Source organism: Dama dama, chromosome 22 (genome assembly GCF_033118175.1).
Source record: "Dama dama isolate Ldn47 chromosome 22, ASM3311817v1, whole genome shotgun sequence".
Taxonomy (NCBI): domain Eukaryota; kingdom Metazoa; phylum Chordata; class Mammalia; order Artiodactyla; family Cervidae; genus Dama; species Dama dama.
In genome coordinates, this window is record NC_083702.1 from 59,305,690 (window position 1) to 59,331,105 (window position 25,416).

Sequence of the window (25,416 nt, forward strand, 5' to 3'; positions counted from 1 at the left end):
TGGATACGACTGAAGTGACTTAGCAGCAGCAAAGGTTTTATGTCAAATCACTAATGTGGGGACTTTTAACATAGACCTGTAAATAGATTTTTCTCTTTAATAGACAATGTGTAAAGTATTTTGCTTTAGTAGGAGTGAGTGGATATTGCAAAAATTCTTATAGGGAAAAAGGTCCAGTGCTTCCTTTAATGAAAGCTAATAATTCCAATAGTTAAATCTTCAATTCTTTTACTATTCACTTATTCTTTGTTTTGTTTTATACCAACAGATTTGGCTTAAAGACAGTAAACTCAGTATGAGAAACCACACAATGCTGACAGAATTCGTCCTCTTGGGCATATCAGACAACCCAGAGCTTCAGGTTGTCATTTTTATCTTTTTATTTCTGGCTTATGTATTGAGTGTTGCTGGAAACCTAATCATCATCATCCTCACTTTAACAGACTGCCATCTAAAGACTCCGATGTATTATTTCCTCCGGAATTTCTCCTTCTTAGAGATTACATTCACCAGTGTTTCTATCCCCAGGTTTTTGGGGGCAATCATTACTAAAGTCAAGACTGTTTCGTATAACAATTGCTTGGCTCAATTATTTTTCTTCATCTTCATGGGTGTGTCTGAGTTTTTCCTTCTCACTGCCATGTCTTATGATCGGTATGTTGCCATCTGCAAGCCTCTCCATTACACCACCATCATGAACAAGAAAATCTGCATCTTGCTAGTCTTTAGTTCATGGCTAGGGGGATTTCTTACCATTTTTCCACTACTCATGCTTATCCTTCAGCTAGATTTCTGTGCTTCCAACATAATTGACCACTTCTCTTGTGATTACTTCCCCATTTTGCAACTCTCATGCTCAGATACGTGGCTTTTAGAGACGATTGGCTTTTACTTTGCTTTTGTGACTCTGCTCTTCACATTGGCATTAGTGATTCTATCTTACATATGCATTATTAGCACCATTTTGAAAATACCATTGGCTACTCAGAGGAAAAAGGCTTTCTCCACATGTTCCTCTCACATGATTGTCATTTCCATTTCCTATGGAAGCTGTATATTCATGTATGTCAAGCCTTCAGCGAAAGAAAGAGCTTCATTGACCAAAGGAGTAGCTATTCTCAACACTTCAATTGCCCCCATGTTAAATCCTTTTATTTATACCTTGAGGAACGAGCAAGTAAAACAAGCTTTCCAAAACTTGGTTCATAAAGTGATATTTTCTAAAAATAAATGAAAGTGTTTATTAACATGAATGAATGCAATTTAACTTCTACAGTATCCACCTAGCTCCATCTCACAGATATCATCTGCACTGCTGAGCTCATTAGCTCAAACTTCCTTTTTAATGGAATTAACTATGCTATGTCTTCCTTTCAAGCTATCGATAGCTTCCATATAATCACTGACTTGCAATTCCAAATAGAAAACCAGTAGCTTTAGAACATAAATTGTTTTATCCATTATTCTGAATAATAAAAATATAATATTTAATAAAAATATTTAATATGGTAATTTCTAAAGGAGTAAACATTGTTTTAATCAGCTTACTCTTAAATTTTATCTTTTGGTACTAATATGGCAATTTCTTAAAGTTGTAAGATATGAAATAATCAACAACTACATTTTTTGCACACTATCTACAGTATCTGTCCAGTTCTTTCCACTCATCTGATGTACTTGGATATTTATTTTCCTACTTTCAGATAACAAGAAGTTCATAATATCTCATAATTCTTAGTTATGCTGAAGGCATATGTGTATTTGATATACTCTCCTTATGTATCTACATTTTTACATAAATACATAAAAAGGAATAGTTAGACAGCTACCATGACTCTAATGCCACCTGAAAATTTAACAGGAATTTCTTGAATAGCATTTCTTCTATAGAGAGCATTCATTCCATTATGTATGCTGAATTAAGTATGTTCTGTTTCATATCTTGTGCAATCTTACAGGTATACGGCAGATTGCACGTGTACTCAGTCACTAACTTGCATCCGACTTTTTGCAACCCATGGACTGTAGCCCACCAGGCTCCTCTGTCCATGGGATTTCCCAGGCAAGAACACAGGAGTGGGCTGCCGTTTCCTCCTCCAGGGGACCTTCCTGACCCAGGGATCAAACCCGAGTCTCCTGCATCTCCTGCACTGGCAGGCGGATTCCTTACCACTGAGCCGTCTGACAGGCTGTCTGACAAATTAGGCATGATTACCTCTTACACAAATGTGTAAATAGATGCCCAGAAAATGTGAGTGTTTTGCCTGAGTGATTTGCCTAATTAATAAATGCTGCTGCAGCTCTTTAGTCATGTCTGACTCTTCTGTGACCTCATAGACTGTAGCCCTCCAGGCTCCTCTGTCGATGGGATTTCCCAGGCAAGAATACTGGAGTAGGTTGCCCTTGCCTTCTCCATCCAATCTAACCAATATGATGGCTCAATTTGAAAAGGCAAACAAAAAGTGTTTATATGTTTGACTGTATACTTGTTTGAAACTCTGTAAGGACCTGCAAATTTTACACAGTGTTTACTAAGGACCTGCATGATTCTATTGCCTTTCACCCCCATCATTTTGCTTGGGTGTGTTTATATTAATATAATTATAGTCTATTTACCCAAGGTACTAACTCCTAAAGTTATGCTTGGCATACAGATTAAAGCTTTAATCAAAACAAGATACTCTTCAAGTCCTGTTGTGCTGAGCAACAGAAGGAGTAGGAAAAAAGTATAAACTATTATACTTTTAATGTATAGCAGTATAATGGTAACACAATTTTTTGTTGGAAGACAGATTAAAAATAATGGAGTTAATGAATGTAGTTAGTTAAATGTGGTAGATTACTAGTTTTAAAAAATGACATGGAGTACTGGGTAGAAATCAGTACTGGAATTAACATAATTGGTTGCTAATATCAGTCTAAAAATGATCTCAAGGGAAAAGGCTTCACACTTAGTGTTGTTTTTTGTTTGCTTGTTTTGGTCTCATTGGATACTGTTCTCAAGCTTTCTTTTCTAATTCCAATACTAATGTGTCTTATGTTTTATATTCCTTCGTGTTTTGTGCACATTTCTGTTTTGGCAATTTTAACTCGCTGAATTAGGTCCCTTGAGCCTGTAGGAGAGAGAATAGATAAAACATTAGTAGCTTTTGCTACTTAAAATCTATACAGAAAGGATTCCAGAGGATGTTTAAACACCTGATATTTTTTTATCTTGCGTATATTTACTTTTTCTCATTCTCTATTGTCAAATAAACATTTCCTCTCACAACAAAAGAGAAATTTAAGACAAAAACTTTGACAATGGAAAGTAAATTTGTGCAATGAGAAGAAATGCTTTTTGCGGAAATGGATTACAACCATGGTAATTGCTAATATGTTTACATTGCAGCCATTCGAATGTTAGCGAACTAATACAAAAATCAGAGGTAAGTTTGGCAAATAGATAGCAGTGACAGTCTCTCAGATTTTATCAGTGATTTATTACTTATCATCTCAACAAATTAAATAGGATAAGACCTTGCTATACAGCACAGGCAACTGTACTCAATACTCTGCAATACCCGGATGGAAAGAGAATCTAAAAAAGAGTGGATGTATGTATATGTATAACTGATTCACTTTGCTGTGGAAGTGGAAGTGTTAGTCACTCAGTTATGTCCAACTCTTTGTGACCCCAAGGTCTATATAGCCCACTCCTCTGTCCATAGAATTCTCCAGTCAAGAATACTGGAGTGGGTTGCCATTTCCTTCTCCAGGGGATATTCCCCACCCAGGGATCGAACCAGTGTCTCCTCAATTGGCAGGCAGATACTTTACCACTGAGCCACCAGGGAAGCCCTCACTATTAAATAAAGGCAGGTTATTATTTCTGTTGTTTGTTTCTAACTGAATATAGGCTTTGCAGTAATTTGTTTAACAGAATAGACTTTAATTTCTGGTATATTCTTTGCTAGGTATATAATACATCTAAGGTACATAACCTAACTTAGTCTAGTTATTTATTTGGGAATAAAGATTAAAGATTCATAGGTATGTTATAAGGGCTAAATGAAATAAAATACAAAAGTTATTATCTCACTGAAATAAGTAATACCTTTTTCTAAAACATAATTGCTATGATTATCCTTCCCAGTGTTGAGAATTAATTACAATCAAAAGAAAATTAAAGTAAATAAAAATAAAGAAAATTAGTATTCTTAACATATATTGTCACATGATTTTAGAATAATTTCATTTATGTTATTGCAATTATTTCTAAGAAATACTTTTGAAATTTCAACTCCATTTTAAACACAGAAAACTGAAGCTTAAAAAATTAATTAGCAAAAAAAAATTAATTAGCTCATCCAGAGTCATACATCCATTAATGGCCCATTTATATTTTTAATTCATGTTTTTCTTACTGCAATGCACATATATTTTGTGTGATTAAAAATTTACCCTAGAATGCTATAACTAAGGAATTAATAGCATGTTAATAATCTTAACATAATAGTAGTAATAATTTTTGTTGATTTACTTTCCCTTCATTGTTCAAATTATAGATCACTAACAAATGAACTGAAAGGGTGAGGTTATGAATTGATATTCACCACAAACCTCCAAAGATATTAATGATACTATTTCTGGACTTCTTATTAAATGTGATTTATCATCTCTTTTTCCTCTTGTGTTGTCTCTGTGAACACTGGTACGTATGCTGAGAAATGAACCTGCCTATCCCTATTGAAATAAAGAAATGTAAATTAATCAGATTTCTTCAAAGAAATAGTCCTCTAAAATAATTGTGGGGGGGAAAAAAAAATCTAACGAAACAATCCTTCCAACCACTTGATTGGTTCACTTGAGGAGTCATAGCTTCATTCAAGATGAGACAAATTCTTAAAGGATCCAGTGTCATGGCCCAAAGTTCAGAATGACTGAGTAGTGTCCAGGATAATATGAAGCCAAACTAAATGTTACATAAAACATGTAATTAAACAACTGCCCTTTTCTTACGGCATTAACCTAAACCCTAACATACCCTTTAAACTCACAAAGTACAAAGAAATAATGATATGATGAATGAAGCACATTGTTTTTCTGGTATGATTTGTCAAAGTTGTCTAATGACCTGCAATGAAGTTTAACTGAAGAAGAGAGAATTAGTAGATGCAGTAAAAGTTGTACCAACTATGCCTTCAAAGTCATTGCATTACTAAGAGATTTTTCCTCCCAGTGTACAAAAACATTTTTCAAAACAACAAAGCACACCAGAAATAAAATGGACCCAATCTAAGATGCCTATCTCAGTCTCTCAAAGGAATATCTTTTGTTGCTTTAAAAAGAATGTGTTCATTAATATGGGTCTCTTTTTCAAGTTGGGTATCAAAGAAATCCTACATTTATCTACAGTTTCATTGTCAATGTTAACATGATAATGGGGGTTTAGGAAGGGCAGGAAGCAGGAATATTTTCAGAATGACATTTTGAAAATGATTTGCAGTCATCTTATTAACAAATTAGAAATAATATTGCTAATTTTAATTTTGAATAGCTCAAAGAGTCTGTCTCAAGGATTCTCAGAAAAGAAGTAAGACTTAATTTTTATGAAATGAGTGGAAGGAAATACAAAGTTTAGCAACCTAAACCACAACTTCCGGGGAGAAACATAGACTTGCGTTCAGAAATAAAAGCTTAAAACATGAGTTAAATACTTGGAGATATAGTTCATATTCTGCATGAATACATCCCTTGGATGGTTTAAATCTTTTGGAATCTTATGTACCCTGTTAAACACTGAAATGTGTTTCTCTCAAAAGGCTGATGAATGAAGGAATGAATGCTGATAAATTTTTATCAGGCTTATTTGATGTTAGTAAATGAGTAAAATCCATTGCATTTTCATAATTTTTTTTACATACAAAGTTTCATATACCACTTCCAATTTTATGCTATTAAATTGTCTCTTGCTAGAGTTTGCCTAAGCCTGTTTTCTCTGGTCCTATAAGACTATGTTAGTGTCCATTACCAGTAATGCTCATATGAATTCTTCCAATGTCTACTAACATCTTTCTTCACAGCTTCATACATTCTGTCTCAAGTTTAGTCAGCAGCAAAAAGTGTAAATCATGATATTATAAGTTCATCAAATAATTAAAATTATGAGGAAACGGAAGAGGAAAATGAATATGTAATGAAGTTGAAATAGGCTTAAAAACACAGTGCAATGACACATAGTTCATCATATAATAGTAATATAATTAAAAGAAACCTGACTCTCCAATGCCTGTAGGTTATTGCATAAATTTCAATCTTGAGATTGAAACCAAAATTTGTCAGTTTATGAGAATGTACCTTGTGACTTCAAAGTGTTATGAAAAACTAGTGCTGTCAATGAAAGGCAAATTCTGATGAAGGAAGAGTGATGTTACTGAGCAAGAGTAGAGTTCATTAAAAGAATGAATTGTAAAGAAATTAAGGATATTAATTTTGAAATAATATTTTACAATTTTTAAATCATATATCAAAAATTTAGCTTCCTTTACATGTTCTTTGTTATAAATTACTCAATACAGGATATTCAACTTAAGCAGATAATGCATCCTAAAAAGCAGGTAAAGTAGGAAAATACATCTTATAAATAAAGGTAGAACTGACATGAAATATAGTCTAGAATTTGGCTTAAAATGGCGAGTTGCACTTAGTTGCAGTATGAAATTCAACAACAAACAGCATTAATTACTTACTTAGCTAAGTGTTTATCTTAAATCTACTCTCACTAGACTAGGCACTGGATCATGCTGCCATAGCTTTGAAGGTAAGTCTTGGTCCTACACAGACCAGAGAGGAGTTCACAAGAGATTCTGTAGTATGTGAGGTGGGTTTGAAAGGGTGAATATAAATTCCTACAGAACTCATATCATGAGTATTACATCTGTTCGGGAATAAGGAAGAAGGTGATTTGAAAATCATTCAAATATTCTACCCTGTATGCTAGTCACATACATATATTTTATTTAATACAACCTTCACAGTCTTTCTCAGAAAGGTTACTAATAGTAATGAGGAGCAGAGAAATGAAGAGGCCACTGGTAGCAACGCTGATGTCTTGGCAAATATCTAACATGCCTCAAATGTGGTGATCAAATCCTAGCTGAAGATGAGAGAAGTGGATTGTTTGTGGAAAGTAGGGGAGCAGTGATGAGTAGAGAAGGCAGATACACTGTGTTGGGAGAAGTGACCATGTACCCAAAGTGGAAGAGTGAGGATAAGATTCACTTTCCAGAATGCCCGACAGGCACTCTACAGTCAGGTGATTCTCCTCTGTTTTCGTTGCCTTTGCTGTTATTGTTATCACGTGACTCCCTTGGTGCTAAATTTATGCACTACTGCGTATCTCAGACATAAGTTTTTACATAGCACAACATCTAAATCCCAAATGTTGTCAGCTCGGTGGTTAGGGAATGTTTTCTCCATTGAACAACGCCTTATATGGGTTTTATTAAATGATAAGCATTTTTCAAAATGCTTCACATGTATTTGCTCACTTAATGGTCAAAATAACTTTATGAGATAGACTTATGTTAGTGTGTATTTATAGATGGGGCATGAAGGGACTGAGTGACTTTCAGACTTAGTAAGTGAATTGGATTAAAACCTACATATCCTCAGTCTTCTGTAATATCATTTAAATTTTACCCCCCAAGAAAGAAAAATTAAAACTCATTATTTCCAAAACATATACTAATAAACATATTATTAACATTTGCTTTCTTTTTTTTTTTTTTTTTTTTCCTTTGTAGGGGCTTGTTTTATTTAGAATGTTTTCAAAGTTCTTTCATGTTGGTAGTGTGGGCCAGTAGTTCATTTCATTTTATTGCAGAATAATATTGTGTTGTTTGGATACACCTTTTATTTATCCAATCATCAATTGATGGGGCTTTGGAGTTGTTTCCTCTTTTTGGCTATTATGAATAATGCTGCTATGAGCTTTCCTATAGAAATTTTTGTGTGGACACATATTTTTATTCTCTTGGTATTTAAGTAGGAGTAGACTTGCTGAATCAAGTAGTCACTATGTTTAACAGCTTTGTGGAATTGTCAGACTGTCTTTCAAAGTGCCTGCACCATTTTACATTTCTACCAGCAGTGTATGAGAGTTCCAATTTCTCCACATTCTTGTTAATGCTCGTTATTACCTCTCTTTTTGATATAGTCATCCTAGTAGATGTGAAGTGATATTGCATTGTGACTTTTAAAAAAGAGGGGATACGTGTATACATACTGCTGATTCACTTTGCATACACCAGAAACATAACATTATAAAGTAACTGCACTGCAGTTAACATTTGCTTTCTTGAAGGGCAATTATCTTACTTATTAATCATCAGCATAATAATAGCATATAAGTAATATTTTAAATATAAAGGGAAATAGGTTGTATGAGAATAAAGTCCATAATGATGACACATACTTATGCTGTAATATTATAAAATGTTGCCAGGGATTAAGATGATATCAACCTTAAGCTTACATTATTGTCTATCTCATTTCCCCCTCTATCTCTAAAACCTGCAGTTGCCAGTGGCAGTGACTTTAGCATTTCTGACTTCCAGTGAGGTAGTAAGAGTTGAAAAAAATGAAGACTTCCTTGGTGGTCCAGTGGTTAAGACTTTGCCTTCCAATGAAGGGGGTGCTGGTTGGATTCCTGATGGGGAATCTAGGATCCCACATGCATCATGGCCAAAAAAACCTCAACAGAAAAAAAAAATTCTAACAAATTCAATCAAGATTTTAAAAATGGTTCACATATAAAAATCTTAAAAAAAGGAAAAAACTGGGTGTTAACAAAACTTGATTGGCTGTTTTGCTGTTGTTTAGTCACTATTGTGTTCAACTCCTTTGCGTCCCTGTTGACTGAGCATGCCAGGCTCCTCTCTCCATTCCCAGGCAGGAATCCTGGAGTGGATTGCCATTTCCTTCTCCAGGGATCTTTCCAACCCAGGGATCAAACCTGCTTCTCCTGCTTCTCCTATATCGCAGGCAGGTACTTTACCTCTGAGCCACCAGAGAAGCCAAGGACAAAATAGTCATTTTTTATTTAAAAATTGCAATATCTTTTCCATTTTAAAGATTCTCAATATAATTAAGCTTTTAAGTTACATGGGAGGAAAACTAGCACAAAGGCAATCCTCATGAAACCTGGTGGGTATGTTTCTGAAAGTTCACAGGTAGTATTTGGTGTCAGAAAAGTATAGAAACAAATTCTTGCCCTACAAGCTTTGTGATATTTACAGTTTTAAACTTCCCTTAATCAAAGAGTTTTTTTTACTTATTAAACAGAGGACACTTAAGGATCAATGTTATTATCAACTTGCTTTAAATTTCCCCTGAAGGTGAAACGACATACTAATTTCATCAAATTCTAGGTCTACACTAGGATATTTGGTAATCCTCTCTTCTAGTATATTCCTTGTGCTTTCTTTTGTAGATCTCCTGGAAGGAGAAAAGCAAACAAGCAAGTGAAGAATGAGGAACCATACAGAAAGAATAGAGTTTATCCTCCTGGGACTGTCAGATGACCCACAAGTTCAGGTTGTGATCTTTGTCTTTCTGCTCATCACCTACACGCTCAGCATCACTGGGAACCTGACCATTATCACCCTGACCCTGCTGGATGCCCACCTCCAAACGCCCATGTATTTCTTCCTCAGAAATTTCTCCATCTTAGAAGTATCATTCACAACTGTCAGTATACCCAAGTTCCTGGCCACCATCATTACAGGAGATAAAACCATTTCTTTTAATGATTGCATTGCTCAGTTATTTTTTTTCATTCTCTTGGGAGTCACTGAGTTTTACCTTCTGGCTGCCATGTCCTATGACCGCTACATTGCCATCTGCAAACCCCTGCATTACATGACCATCATGAATCACAGAGTCTGCACACTGCTTGTCTTCTCTTCCTGGCTAGTTTCATTCTTAATCATATTCCCTGCACTCATGTTGCTCTTAAACCTTGATTACTGTAGGTCTAATATTATTGACCATTTTACCTGTGATTATTTTCCTTTGCTTCAACTGTCTTGTTCAGACACAAACTTCCTCGAAATGATGGGATTTTCCTCTGCTGTGTTTACTCTAATGTTCACTTTAGCATTAATAATTCTGTCCTATACATACATCATCAGAACAATTTTAAGAATTCCTTCTACTAGTCAGAGGACAAAGGCCTTTTCCACATGTTCCTCCCACATGATTGTCATCTCCATCTCTTATGGCAGCTGCATTTTTATGTATATTAAACCCTCAGCACGGGATAGGGTGTCTTTGAGCAAGGGAGTGGCTGTGCTAAACACCTCAGTAGCCCCCATGCTGAACCCCTTCATTTACAGCCTACGGAATCAGCAAGTCAAGCAAGCCTTCCTGGATATGGCAAGAAAGACTATTTTTCAGAAGGAGACTAAATGATGTACTATAATAAATTAGAGATGTTTTGCAGGGCAACTTTAAGAAATATATAATCAAGAATTCTAATAACTTATTCAAATCACAATGGCTTCCCTGTCAGCCTTGTTCATTCTTTTTATTCCTAGGAGTTTAAAATCATATTTGTTTATATATTTCTCATTCAATTTAAACAACTTTTCTTATGCCTTTCTGACTCCCATTCTTCTGAACATTTTGTTAGTTGCAACTTCTTAAATTAAAAATTGTTTAATATAAATTCCTGTTTTGAGTTTGGATGTGATATTTAGTTTACTCAGCACAGGAAATATAACCTTATGAATTTTGTTTACAGTATATTTGACAGAAACTCTTTTTACCATTTTATAGTTTTTAAAAAGTGTGTCTATTATTTATTTGTTGACTGCACTGAATCTTCATTGCTGCTCATAGGCTTTCTCTTCTTGAGGCAAGATGGAGCTACTCTGTTGCAGTGCATGGGTTTCTTTTTGCATTAGCTTCTCTTGTTGTGGAGCAAGGGCTCTAGGCATGCAGACTTCCTTAATTGTGGTTCATGGCATCAGTAGTTGCAGCAGGTGGGCTCTAGAGTGCTGGCTCAGTAGTTGTGGCGGAGGGACCTAACTGTTCCATGGTATATGGGATCTTCCTGTCCCAGGGATTGTACTTGTGTCTCCGGATTGGCAGATGGATTCTTAGCCACTAGAGCTTCAGGGAAGACCCTTCACTATTTATCTGGGTAAATGTTTTTAAATGCTGTATAGTTTATTGAAAAATGTGAATATTTTCATTTATAAACAGAGAGATTATTTATGGCACACTTTAATAAGGTATGTCCTAATAATTTCTTCCCTGCCCTTATGGCAGAAAGTGAAGAAGAACTAAAAAGCCTCTTGATGAAAGTGAAAGAGGAGAGTAAAAAAGTTGGCTTAAAACTCAACATTCAGAAAAAAAAGATCATGGTATCTGTTCCTATCACTTCATGGCAAATAGATGGGGAAACAGTGCTTGACTTTATTTTCTGGGGCTCCAAAATCACTGTAGATGGTGACTGCAGCCATGAAATTAAAAGACACTTGCTCCTTGGAAGAAAAGTTGTGACCAACCTAGACAGCGTATTAAAAAGCAGAGACATTGCTTTGCCAACAAAGGTGTGTCTAGTCAAGGCTAATGTTTTTCCAGTGGTCATGTATGGAGGTGAGAGTTGGACTATAAAGAAAGCTAAACACCAAAGAATTAAAGCTTTTGAACTGTGGTGTTGGAGAAGACTCTTCAGAGTCCCTTGGACAGCAAGAAGATCCAACCAGTCCATCCTGAAGGAGATCAGTCCTGGGTGTTCATTGGAAGGACTGATGCTGAAGCTGAAACTTCAATACTTTGTACCTGATGCGAAGCGCTGACTCATTTGAAAAGACCCTAATGCTGGGAAAGATTGAAGGCAAGAGGAGAAGGGGATGACAGAGGATGAGATGGTTGGATGGCATCACCAACTCAATGGACATGGGTTTGGGTCGACTCCGGGAGTTGGTGATGGACAGGGAGGCCTGGCGTCCTGCAGTCCATGGGGTTGCAAAGAGTCAGACACAACTGAGCAATTGAACTGAACTGAATAATTTCTTCATTAATTCAAAACATAGACTTTTAACAATATGTAATTTTTTCAATATAATGATAGATATATCACTATTTATTTCCAAATCCCATAGTAACTCAATAGATGTCAGTAAACACATACATATGTAGTAGAATATGGTAAAGAAATAGCCATTTTAGATATGTGGATTAAGTTCACTTTCTCCAATTCCACAGAAAGTAAGCTCCATTTTCTGATCTGGCTGAAATATATACACAGCTCCTTCTGAAGTTCAGGACTAGTTTGAGACAGGGTATATATCTAAATTATTTAATCTCTAAAATATTTATTTGTTTATTTATACCTTAAATTATTTTATGACAAAATCACTTAAGTTTTGTAGAAGCTAAAATCTTGATAACAAAACAAAATCTCCCCTCTTTATAGAAAATTATGATTTCATGTGCTAAAATACTTTTCCACTTATTAAGGTCTTAATAGGTGCCTAAAGTATTTGGAAAGGTGGGTGTATGTGTGTAGGTGAAGTGACTACAGATACCAAAAACCCCTCATTTATATAAACCACATTTTAGTAATAGAAAATATAAACCTAATTAGTGGTACAACATTCTCATAATCATTAAGAGATATACACACTTGAGAGATATACCGCAGGTTTTCTTTAAAAAAAAAAAAAGGGAGAGGTGAGGATGGGAGTGATGGAAAATTGAAGGGGATTCAAATGTTAAAGGTAAGTTAATAGTGGGTTCTCCATTTCTTTCTATCCTCTCTCAAACACTATTTGTATATTATATAAGGTGAATATCTGACAGACTTTAGGCCTCTACAACCTCTAAGCACATATTTCCCCATCAGTGAGTCAGGTGTAAGTTCAGGTAAGCCAGGTCTACATAACTTACTGTAGAAATGAAAATGAATTTGCAAAGCATATAACATAATTAGCTATCAATAAATTATAATAATGATTATTAACATTATCCTGCATATCTAGCCATTACAGATATATACAGATTATACTTTTGAGGTGATAAGAACTCTTAATATGAGATTCATCCACTTAATCATTTAAAACACAATACAGTGTTAACTATCACAAATTTTATGTCAATTGATTAGCAATATCCACATTTCCCTCTCCCTCTACCCCCTGGCAAGCACCATTCCACTATCTGAATCTATGAGTTTGAGAATTTGAGGTTTATCACCTAAGTGAATTCATGTGGTTTTTAACATTTTATGACTGGCTTATTATACTTAGCATAAGAACCTCACACTTCATCCATTCTGTTCTATATATTGGGATATTGTTCCTTTTTTAGGGCTGAGTAATAGACCAATACTATTCCATTAAGTGCATTTACTGTATTTTCTGTGTCCATCCATCCTTCCCTAGACATGTAGGTTGTTTCCATGTCTTAACAATTGTGAATACTGCTGCAGGGAACATGAAAATGCTACCACTTAGATACCCTGATTTCAATTATTTTAAATACATATCTGGAGATGGTGTTGCAAGATAACATGGTGGTTCTGTTTTTAATTTTTGAAGAAAATCTGTGCTGTTTCTCATAGTGGCTGCACAATGTGCATTCCCACCGACAATGGATCTGGATTCTAAATTCTCCACACCGTCTTCAACACTTGTCTTTTATCATTTTGATAACAGCCATCCTGATAGGTGTGAGGTGATTTAACATTGTCCTTTTGATCTTCCTTTCTCTGAACATTAGTGGCATTAAGCATCTAGCATATATCTGTTGGCCATTTATCTCCTTATACTTGTTTGTCTTCTTTGGAAAAATGTATACTTGAGTCTTCAGTCCTTTTATTAATTAAGCTATTAGGTTTTGGGGGTTTGTCCTGGTTTTGTTCTACTGAGTTGTAAGACTTTCGTACATATTTTAGACATTAACCCCTTATTGGATACAGTGTTTGTAATATTCTTTTCTATCCTATAGGTTGTTTCTTTACTATTTGTTGACTCTTTCTTTGGTGGTGAAAGTGCTTTTCATTTTGATGTAATCCCACTGTTCTATCTACTTTTGTTGCCTATGCACCTGGGGTCATATCCATTAAATCATTGCCCAGTCCAATATCATGCAGCTTTTCCCCTATGGTTTCTTCTAAAGAGTTTTAAAACTTTATGTCTTATGTTTAAGCTTTAATCTGTTTTGAGTTGATTTTGTGTGCAGTGAAAGGTAAGGGTAGAATTTCCTTCTTTTGCTTGTAGATGCCCAATTTTCCCATAACGACTCTTTGAATAGATTGTCTTTTCCCCTCCATGGGTTTTTGGCACCCTTTTCAAAGATCATTTGACTGTGTGTGCCTGAGTGCTTACTGGGCTCCCCATGCTGTGTAATTGGTTAAGATGGCTATTATGCTAGTACTCCATCAATTTAATTATCATAGCTTTCAATATATTTTGAAATCTGAAAGCCAGCTTTAGTTTTTATTCTTAAGATTTGTTTGACTATTCATGGTCTTTTGTGATTCCTTATAAATTTTAGAATATTTTTTTTTTATTTCTGTAAAAAAATAATTCCATTGGTATTTGACAGGATTGCACTGAATCTGTCGATTTTGTTGGGGAGCAGGACATACACATAAGTTTCCTAATCCATGAGTACTGAATGTTTTCCCATGTGTTTATGTCTTTAGTTTCATCAAAGTTTTGCATTTTTCAGTGTATGTATCTTCTACCCCTTTAGTTAAGTTTATTCCTAAGTATCTTATTCCTTTTGGTACTATTGCAACTTTCATTTTTTACTTAATTTCTTTTTCAGATAGGTTATTAATAGTATAAAAATGCAACTTAAATTTTTAATGCTGATTCTATCTTCTGCAACTTTAAAACTTTTTAACAAAATGTGTGGAGTTTTCTATTATAAATCATGTCACCTGCAATAGAGATGACTGGTTTATTGATTGATCAGTTTTGTCCAATTATCCTGACTAGTACTTTCTGTACTATATTGAATATTAGGGCCTCCTTGCTTGTTTCTAATTTTAGAAAAAAAAAGCTTTCAGTTTTTAACTTTTGAGTATAGTGTTTCATCTTTTTGATGAGGGTGAAAAAGGAGAGTGAAAAAGCTGGCTTAAAACTCAACATTCCAAAAGCTAACAGCATGGCATCCAGTACCATCACTTCATGGCAAATAGATGGGGAAAAAAGTAGAAACAGTGACAGGTTTTCTTTTCCCGGGCTCCAAAATTTTTTTGGCTGTGTATGGTGACTGCAGCCATGTAAATAAAAGACACTTGTTCTTTGGAAGAAAAGCTATGACAAACTCAGTGTATTAAAAAGCACAGACATCACTTTGCCAACTAAGGTCTGTATCATCAAAGCTACGGTCTTTCCAGTAGTCATGTGTGGATGTGAGAGTTGGATCATAAAGACTGAGCCCCATAAAATTGGTGACTTTGAACTGTGATGCTGGAGAAGACTCTTAAGAGTCCTTTGTACTACAGGGAGATCAAACCAGTTAATCCTAAAGAAAATCAACCCTCAATATTCACTGGAAATACTGACGCTGAAGCTGAAGCTCCAATACTTTGGCCACCTGATGCTAAGAGACAGCTCATTGGAAAGACCCTGATGCTGGGAAAGCTTGAAGGCAAAAGGAGAAGGTGGCAGCAAAGGAATGAGATAGTCAGATAGCATCACCAGCTCAATGGACATAAATCTGAGTGAACTCTGGAAGATGGTGAAGGACAGGATCCTGGAATGCTACATTCCATGGGGTCACATACAGTTGGATACAACTTAGCAACTGAACAACAACAGATAATACTAGCTGTGGGCTTTTCATATATGCTCTTTGTTGTGTTGAGGTAACTTCTACTACTAGTTTGTTGAGAGATTTTATCTTGAAAGCTTTTTGAATTTTGCCAAATGCTTTTCCTACATATATTGAGATACTCATGTGATTTTTATCCTTTGTTCTGTTAAAGTAGTGTCTCACATTGATTGATTTTTGTATACTGAACAATTCTTCATTCCAGGCATAAATTGACATACCTAGTTCAGCATATGAACTAAAAGAATAAATGCTCTCTACAAGAAATATGTATTATTTATAGTATTCCTATAAAACTCCAGGTAGTGTAAGAGTAATGGTGATTCTCTAAATATTTGTTTTCACATATTTTAAAAAATAATTATTTAAACTTCAGAACTAATTGGCAGATTAGACACTACTTATTTTTACAAATATGTAAATTGATGCTCAGAAAAGTTGTGTAATTGCACGAGGTTGTGAGCTATAATAGCCAACATAAGAGACTGATTTGAAAAAACACAACAAACAAGAAACTTGTGTTTGCTTAATTTTATAGTGTTAACATTAATCAATAAAAACAGATAACTTCAAACTATCATCCCTGACTGTCAAGAAACGGGAAAAATGTATAAAGTGTTAGCAATATTATGGCACAAAATTCTTACTGGAAAGCAGATTAAAAATAATAGAGCCATTTTGTACCACAAAAAATAATGGCTCCAGCCATTGATCAACAATGGATATTAAAGATGAAAAAAAATCAATTCAACATATTTTTGAAGTATCATTGCAAAAGAAAAAAAAACAACCCAGATCTAAACCTGGATTAAGCCTCTATCATGAAGATGAGGGTTTAATCTAGTCACCTTGCTGCTTGTTAACTGGGCTCTTAGGGTAAAGGCATTCATCATATCGCTATCACCACAAAGCTGATATCAGAATACTGTGTTATATAATTGAAAATTGCTGAGAGAGTAATCTTAAATTCTCTCACCACAAAAAAAGTAAATAGGAACTATGTGAGTGATAGATATGTTTACTAACCCACTGTGATAATCACTTCACAGTATATGTGTATAAAATTAACATAAAAATAAATAAAATCAACATGTACATTTTAAACTTACACAATGTTATATGTCAATTGTGTCTCAATAGAGTTGAAACAAAGATGAAGTGGACAAAGGTATCAGTCCTTGGGATCTAGAGACACATCTGCCAAAATGCTCCTTTCCTGAGTTAAATAAAAACAGTACATGTCCTGTCACAGATATGTTATGCTATCATTTTCTTCTATTTTCCTTTGTACTCTGTCCTAATGCCTCTCTTCCAGTAAATAATTCTCATGCAGACTTCCCCCCAGCAGTGATCTAGTTCTGCATTAGTGACTCTATTATTATTTTATTATATAAATTCATTATTGTATTCTTTATGTTAAATAAAGTTATTTCATTGAAATATATAAATGTACTTAATATAAAGTAGCTATTCTATGATATGTGTTATGTATATATTAATAATTATATAGCAATGTATGGCATATTATTACCTGATTACATATAATTTTCACTATCAAAGTATTGGGGAAAAATGAAAACAACAACAAAGGAAATAAGGAACAATAATTCACTGACTAGAACCTGAAAGAAACAAAGTATTTGTATTTTGTGATATTTCTCACTAGTATGTCAGACATGATAAAGACATGCAAAGGCTAAGATGAAAAATAAGATAAACAAAATTGACACTGCAATTAAGTATTGCTATCGATAGTGAGGATATCGTAGGTTATTCAGTTAACCTACGTAACAGCAATTTTTAAAAACGATGAGGACATTATGTGCATTATAATAGTTATCATATAACTTAGAAATGTGAAATAACCTTGTTTTGTGAAGTTCCAAAAATAATAAAGTCAAAGGATAAGCAAAAAATTTGTATATGTAGAAAATGTTCATGTATAAAGATTAAAAATAAAGTAGATTGAGTATATTTTGTAAGGTTTTACATCTATTTTATTACTCATGAAATAAATAACTGTGATTAATGAAAGTGATTGCTTTGTAGATGTCATCATTGAGGGCTTCTGTAGGATGAACATAACCATTCTCAAGGGACATTGCTGTAGAGGAGAGTCAGGAGGTTACTGGGAACGCCAAGGGGACCTTCCAGAAATCCCCCATGGTCCACAGCAGAACACAGATGTAGCCTGGACTTTGCTTCGTTCCTAGGAGATCAATACATGTCTTTCTTCATAGGTCAAAACAACTAGATTTGAGTATTTGGCTTTTAGTGCAACCAGAGGGACCCCAGATCCTAATCCTAGAGACACCAGAATAAATACTTGTAAAACTAAATGTTGCAATATCCCTTGCCATTCTTTCTGTAAATATTTCTCCCTTAAATTTCTAGATCAATGTTACTGAAGAGGATAGTATATTTCTATATTTTCTTAAGGTTTCTGAATATTTTTATTCTCGTGAATCATCATAAAACAGAGAGAAAACTCCAATTTGGTTAGTGTGACATTTGGTAGTGTCTAGCAGAGAAGCAATTATTTTGCATTCTATTTTTCATAGCAGAAGTATGAATATATGAAATAAGGAGAAGGGAGATTTCACGGTTTTTAGCAAACCTAATACACAGAAAGATGTATGCAGCAGAGCTGGGAATTAACTGGAGAGGTGTGAATGCATAGGTGAGGCTTTGCTATACATATCTGGAATATCCCTTTGAATCAGTCATCTCATGCAAATGAAAAATGTGGAGCAGAACTGCAAGGGAATAAAACATTTTTTCATAAAGCTTAAGAGCTAAGAGACGACGTTCAAGCAGAAAATGCACTGGGCTAAAATATGGGTAACAGTACTGCTAAGATCTGAGGCAAGAAATTACTTTTCAACTTGTGTTTTAGTGCAAAATGAAGAGTATATAAATACTGCATATCGTTTTAAGCTAAAACATAAAACTGTTTCCATATGTACATTCCTACAAAATCATAGTAGATGCCAAATATTAATGATTTCAATGGAATTATAAGACAAATCATTAAATAAGTGAATATGTCCACTATTAAATAAAATAATTAGGTTATTTATTCTATTTATTGTAAATACATATGTAAAACATATACAGTGTTCTCATATTATCTTGATAATTACATTCATAAATACTAATAAAATAAAATTAGTAATTAAATTATTTCATCATTAAACATTTATTTTATTTGCTAAGTAAACATTACTTATATCATAAAAGTATTGGGTTGTTACTTTTAGTTTTTTAAGTTTTTTTAGTTTTCTAAGTTTCATTTTGATCTTGTGAAGGAAGCGAGATCATCCATTTCTGTTTTAGGTAGTAGTATCTTCTAATAAATACATGACAGAAAAAAAGAAAAACATATATTTTATAGGATTATTCCAACAAAATTACAGTGATTTAATTGGACAAAGCAAAAAAGCATTGATTTATTTCACTTATCATCTCTCTATAATGCAACTTACTGTATGAAGATTTCCTATCATCAGCTAGATTTAGAATCAGAGAATTAGTATGTGAAGCAGGATTCACAAATATGTTTTAAGTAATGATGCAAATAAGATAATCAAAATAAGATACCATTGACATGAATTTTAGAGAATGTTTTAGAACTGCATTAATGATGATGATATTGGTCACAATGAGTTATCTCTTTCATCTCTTCCCTTTAATGTGCTTTCGACCTAAGTATGTTTAAAAGAAGAAAAAAAACAGAAAAAAAGAGAGAAAAGTGAACCACACCGTGATCACAGAGTTTGTCCTTCTAGGCCTTTCTGATGATCCTGACCTTCAGATTGTGATTTTCCTCTTTTTATCTATCACATATGTATTAAGTGTCGCTGGAAGCCTGACTACCACCACCCTAACCTGGGTGGACTCCCATCTCCAGACGCCCATGTATTTTTTCCTCCAAAATTTCTCTTTCTTAGAAATCTCCTTTACTGCTGTGTGCATCCCTAGATTTCTGGGTGCAATTATCACCAGGGACAAGACCATTTCTTACAATTGTGCAGCCCAACTATTTTTCTCTATTTTCATGGGCGGGTGACTGAATTTTACACTCTAATTGCCATTGTCGTATGTTGCCATCTGCAGGCCCCTGCATTACACAACCATCATGAGCAGGAGACTCTGCAGCCTGCTTGTGCTCTGCACTTGGCTGGGTGGGTTTCTGACCGTTTTCCTGCCCCTTACGCTTCTCCTCCAGCTGGATTAGTGTGCTCCCAATGTCATTGATCATTTTTTGTGTGACTATTTCCCCCTTTTACAATTGTCTTGTTCAGATACATGGTTCCTAGAAATAATTGGTTTATACTTTGCTTTGGTTACCTTGCTATTCACTTTGGTCCTAGTGATTTTGTCTTATATGTACATTATCAGGAGTATTCTGAGAATCCCATCTGCCAGTCAGAGGGAAAAGGCCTTCTCCACTTGTTCCTCTCACACGATTGTCATCTCCATCTCCTATGGAAGCTGCATATTCATGTATGCTAATCACTCGGCCAAAGAAAAGGCGTCATTGACAAAAGGAGTAGCTATTCTCAATACCTCTGTGGCCCCCATGCTGAACCCCTTCATCTATACCCTGAGAAACCAGCAAGTGAAACAAGTCTTCAAAGACATGGTCTATCATCAGTGTTTTATAGTTTTCTATGTATAGGTCTTTTGTTTCTTTAGGTAGATATACTCCTAAGTATCTTATTCTTTTTGTTGCAATGGTGAATGGTATTGTTTCCTTAATTTCTCTTTCTGTTTTTTCATTGTTAGTGTATAGGAATGCAAAGGATTTTTGTGTGTTAATTTTATAACCTGCAACTTTACTATATTCATTGATTAGCTCTAGTAATTTTCTGGAAGAGTCTTTAGGGTTTTCTATGTAGAGGATCATGTCATCTGCAAACAGCGAGAGTTTCGCTTCTTCTTTTCCTATCTGGATTCCTTTTACTTCTTTTTCTGCTCTGATTGCTGTGGCCAAAACTTCCAACACTATGTTGAATAGTAGCGGTGAGAGTGGGCACCCTTGTCTTGTTCCTGATTTCAGGGGAAATGCTTTCAATTTTTCACCATTGAGGGTGATACTTGCTGTGGGTTTGTCATATATAGCTTTTATTATGTTGAGGTATGTTCCTTCTATTCCTGCTTTCTGGAGAGTTTTAACCATAAATGGGTGTTGAATTTTGTCAAAGGCTTTCTCTGCATCTATTGAGATAATCATATGGTTTTTATCTTTCAATTTGTTAATGTGGTGTATTACAGAAACCAAAGAGGACACAAACAGATGGAGAAACATACCGTGTTCATGGATTGGAAGAATTAATATTGTCAAAATGGCTATTCTACCCAAAGCAATCTATAGATTCAATGCAATCCCTATCAAGCTACCAACAGTATTTTTCACAGAACTAGACCAAAGAATTTCACAATTTGTATGGAAATACAAAGAACCTCGAATAGCCAAAGTAATCTTGAGAAAGAAGAATGGAACTGGAGGAATCAACCTGCCTGACTTCAGACTATATTACAAAGCCACAGTCATCAAGACAGTATGGTACTGGCACAAAGACAGAAATATAGATCAATGGAACAGAATAGAAAGCCCAGAGATAAATCCACGAACCTATGGGCACCTTATCTTTGACAAAGGAGGCAAGGATATACAATGGAAAAAAGACAACCTCTTTAACAAGTGGTGCTGGGAAAACTGGTCAACCACTTGTAAAAGAATGAAACTAGATCACTTTCTAACACCATACACAAAAATAAACTCAAAATGGATTAAAGATCTAAATGTAAGACCAGAAACTATAAAACTCCTAGAGGAGAACATAGGCAAAACACTCTCCGACATAAATCACAGCAAGATCCTCTATGACCCACCTCCCAGAATATTGGAAATAAAAGCAAAACTAAACAAATGGGACCTAATGAAACTTAAAAGCTTTTGCACTACAAAGGAAACTATAAGTAAGGTGAAAAGACAGCCCTCAGATTGGGAGAAAATAATAGCAAATGAAGAAACAGACAAAGGATTAATCTCAAAAATATACAAGCAACTCTTGAAGCTCAATTCCAGAAAAATAAATGACCCAATCAAAAAATGGGCCAAAGAACTAAACAGACATTTCTCCAAAGAAGACATACAGATGGCTAACAAACACATGAAAAGATGCTCAACATCACTCATTATCAGAGAAATGCAAATCAAAACCACAATGAGGTACCATTACACGCCAGTCAGGATGGCTGCTATCCAAAAGTCTACAAGCAATAAATGCTGGAGAGGGTGCGGAGAAAAGGGAACCCTCTTACACTGTTGGTGGGAATGCAAACTAGTACAGCCGCTATGGAAAACAGTGTGGAGATTTCTTAAAAATCTGGAAATAGAACTGCCATATGACCCAGTAATCCCACTTCTGGGCATATGCACTGAGGAAACCAGATCTGAAAGAGACACGTGCACCCCAGTGTTCATCGCAGCACTGTTTATAATAGCCAGGTTATGGAAGTAACCTAGATGCCCATCAGCAGATGAATGGATAAGGAAGTTGTGGTACATATACACCATGGAATATTACTCAGCCATTAAAAAGAATTCATTTGAACCAGTCCTAATGGGATGGATGAAACTGGAGCCCATTATACAGAGTGAAGTAAGCCAGAAAGATAAAGAACATTACAGCATACTAACACATATATATGGAATTTAGAAAGATGGTAACGACAACCCTATATGCAAAACAGAAAAAGAGACACAGAAGTACAGAACAGACTTTTGAACTCTGTGGGAGAAGGTGAGGGTGGGATGTTTTGAAAGAACAGCATGTATATTATCTATGGTGAAACAGATCACCAGCCCAGGTGGGATGCATGAGACAAGTGCTCCGGCCTGGTGCACTGGGAAGACCCAGAGGAATTGGGTGGAGAGGGATGTGGGAGGGGGGTCAGGATGGGGAATACGTGTTAATCTATGGCTGATTCATATCAATGTATGACAAAACCCACTGAAAAAAATAAATAAATAAATAAAGGAAAAAAAGAAAAAGAAAGAAAAAAAAAAACAAAAACAAAAAACAAAACCAAAGACATGGTCTATAAAGCAGTCTTTTCTGCCAATAAATTTTTTTGGGGTCAAAAATAAAGGACACTTTAAAGAACAATTAGGTTAAATCCTGAAATTCCTAACCATCTATTCATTAATAACTACCTCTGCTCTTTATAGCCTGTTAAGCTGCCACATGACAGTTATTATATTTCCTAATCTGTTACGTTCACTTCCAAGCTAAGATTTTCCAGTGCATTGCTTATTGACATTTCCAAATATATGAAGTTACTTCTCCTACAGAATTTTTGTAGATTGAAATGTATTTCTCTAAGACAAAGTGTGTTGTGAAAAGATCATTTTAATTCTGTTAATCAGTCCCTGAAAAGATCCTATGAAGTGCCACACTGTACTTCAAATGTAGAGTTTAATTTCCTATGTATTTTCTAGGTGAAAACTGTTAGTTTCCTGTGGTTTAGAGAAGCTATATATTCTGTGTGATAGTACACGAAATTCAGTCCAAAGAGATAATATCTATTCGTGCATTGGACTTTTAAAGTAGAGGTTTTTATTTTGTGAAATTCAATATATATATTGAAGGTAAATATTGATCATGATATTATGCATTTTTATAGAAGTTATATGTGAATTCTATAAAAATGCATAGTAAATTATATTTATAATCAAATAATTAAAAATAAATATAATATAACTAAAACACTGCCACTTTCCGGAACTTAATACTCATGTCTATGATAATTACTTTGAAATCTTTGTCAAGTATTCATAAACCTACATTTATTTAGGGTCTATTTTTTGAGATTCATTTTATTTGCATCATTTTCTCTTCTTTATGTCCCTTGTAAATTGGTGTTGTTATGTACACATTTGATGAAACAGCCACCTCTCCCAGTCTTTTAAAGCTGGATTTGTTCAGGCAAAACCATCACTGCTCAGTCCACCTAGAGACTCTGGGGGCTTCTCCAATCTTTTCTGAAGATGTCTGTCCTCAGATTTGTGTTTGGAGATTCCTCAGCAAGCTGAGAAAAGCTGGGTTCATATCTATTTTGAGTCTATTGTGTCTACAGTGTTCCTATAGTGTCTAAGACAGCAGTTTCTCAATGTTTGTTGAATGAATAGTAGTGATTGAGTCAACAGATGTGGAGATTTTTGGTCATTTCTAAAATTAGATTAAAGGAATCTGAATTGTAAATGTTTGCAGATTTCCTAGGTATTACGGTTTTGTTAATTACCAGAACCAAGCCCACCAGTCAAATGAAAAGAGGCCTCTGGAAAGTAGATAGTTCTCAACAATTAGCACCATTATTAAGTAAAATGACCTGTGAAAATTCTTGGAACATATTGAAGACTTTAAAATTTATTTAATCTAACTTTTCTCATGCCTTCTATGGGAATTCACTGAGCATGATACTGTATCTCATTCTACTTTTCATTGTTCTCTATTTAATCTTTTGAATACTTTATTTTATACTTAATAGCTTAGTGAGCCACTTTATGGGGACATTTTATTACACAAGAAAGGAAATGTAGTGTTTACACATGAGATTCATTCATCCCAATATTTCAGTCAGCAAGATCAATAAATGTCTATACTTTAGGGAAATCCTGATTTACCGAATTCAGAAAACCTCTTCCAAAAATTTTGCAACTATTCCATATGTTTCTGCCCTACTTACGCTTTTCTATCTCTTTGGACATCGTCCACCAAGTTTTCTAATTCAATATTGGTACAAATATTGATAACATATGTATAATCCTTAGAGTATTTTCCTCTTGGCTCTGTTGGCACATTTGATTCACTAGAATATTTCAAATGAGCCATGGACATATGTTGTGATAAAACAGCATGTGGCTTATGCAGGTTAAAAATCCATACAAAGATCATGTCCATAAACAACCACAGTAATGATATCTTGCTATCCTTCACCATTTTTGCTCCCATGGCTACAAAGCAAAATGCATCAAAGAAAAATAGCTATAGAAAGAAGATAATTGCAAATGTGTTGAGACAGAGTATTTTTACAAATGCTAAATATTTTAACCTAAACTTGAAATAGCTACCAATATTTTTTAATAGTTTCTGCCTCTTAATGTGATGCGTTTGTAGAAATAGAGGTAAGATAGTAATATTAAAGCCAGTGAAAACTTTCCTTTCATTAGCACTGATTTCTTAATTCTTAGCTTAGCAGTTCATCAGGTGAAATAAATAATGAATAATTTTGGGGTGCCATTCCTTCCTGTATATACCAAGGATTCTGAAGAATGAGTCTTTTTATGTTTCCTGTTTGTCACACTAATTTATTATTTTCAGAAAATTACTCTGAGTTTGGTCCTGCTCATTGAATATATGTCTGATAAGTAACACATGCTTCAGTTTCAGGAGGAAAAAGTATAGAATTCCAATTTGACCTTTAACTAGCTGTATGCTTTTGTTTATAATAATTAATCTCTCATTGTCCATTTTTTCAAAGGTAACATAAGGTTATTGCAATGAA

General features: G+C 34.6%; 2 protein-coding genes and 1 pseudogene across 2 annotated transcripts; all 3 read left to right on the forward strand.

Moving 5' to 3' along the window:
- Positions 1-295: 295 nt before the first annotated feature.
- LOC133043380 (olfactory receptor 6C3-like) lies at positions 296-1,234 on the forward strand. Its single transcript, XM_061124185.1, has one exon. It carries the CDS (start codon positions 296-298, stop codon positions 1,232-1,234), a length of 939 nt encoding a protein of 312 aa, XP_060980168.1.
- Positions 1,235-9,513: 8,279 nt separating this feature from the next.
- On the forward strand, positions 9,514-10,455 carry LOC133043147 (olfactory receptor 6C1). The gene has a single exon (XM_061123997.1). It carries the CDS (start codon positions 9,514-9,516, stop codon positions 10,453-10,455), a length of 942 nt encoding a protein of 313 aa, XP_060979980.1.
- A 3,189-nt stretch (positions 10,456-13,644) lies between these two features.
- LOC133043148 (olfactory receptor 6C3-like) lies at positions 13,645-25,283 on the forward strand (annotated as a pseudogene).
- Positions 25,284-25,416: the final 133 nt, after the last annotated feature.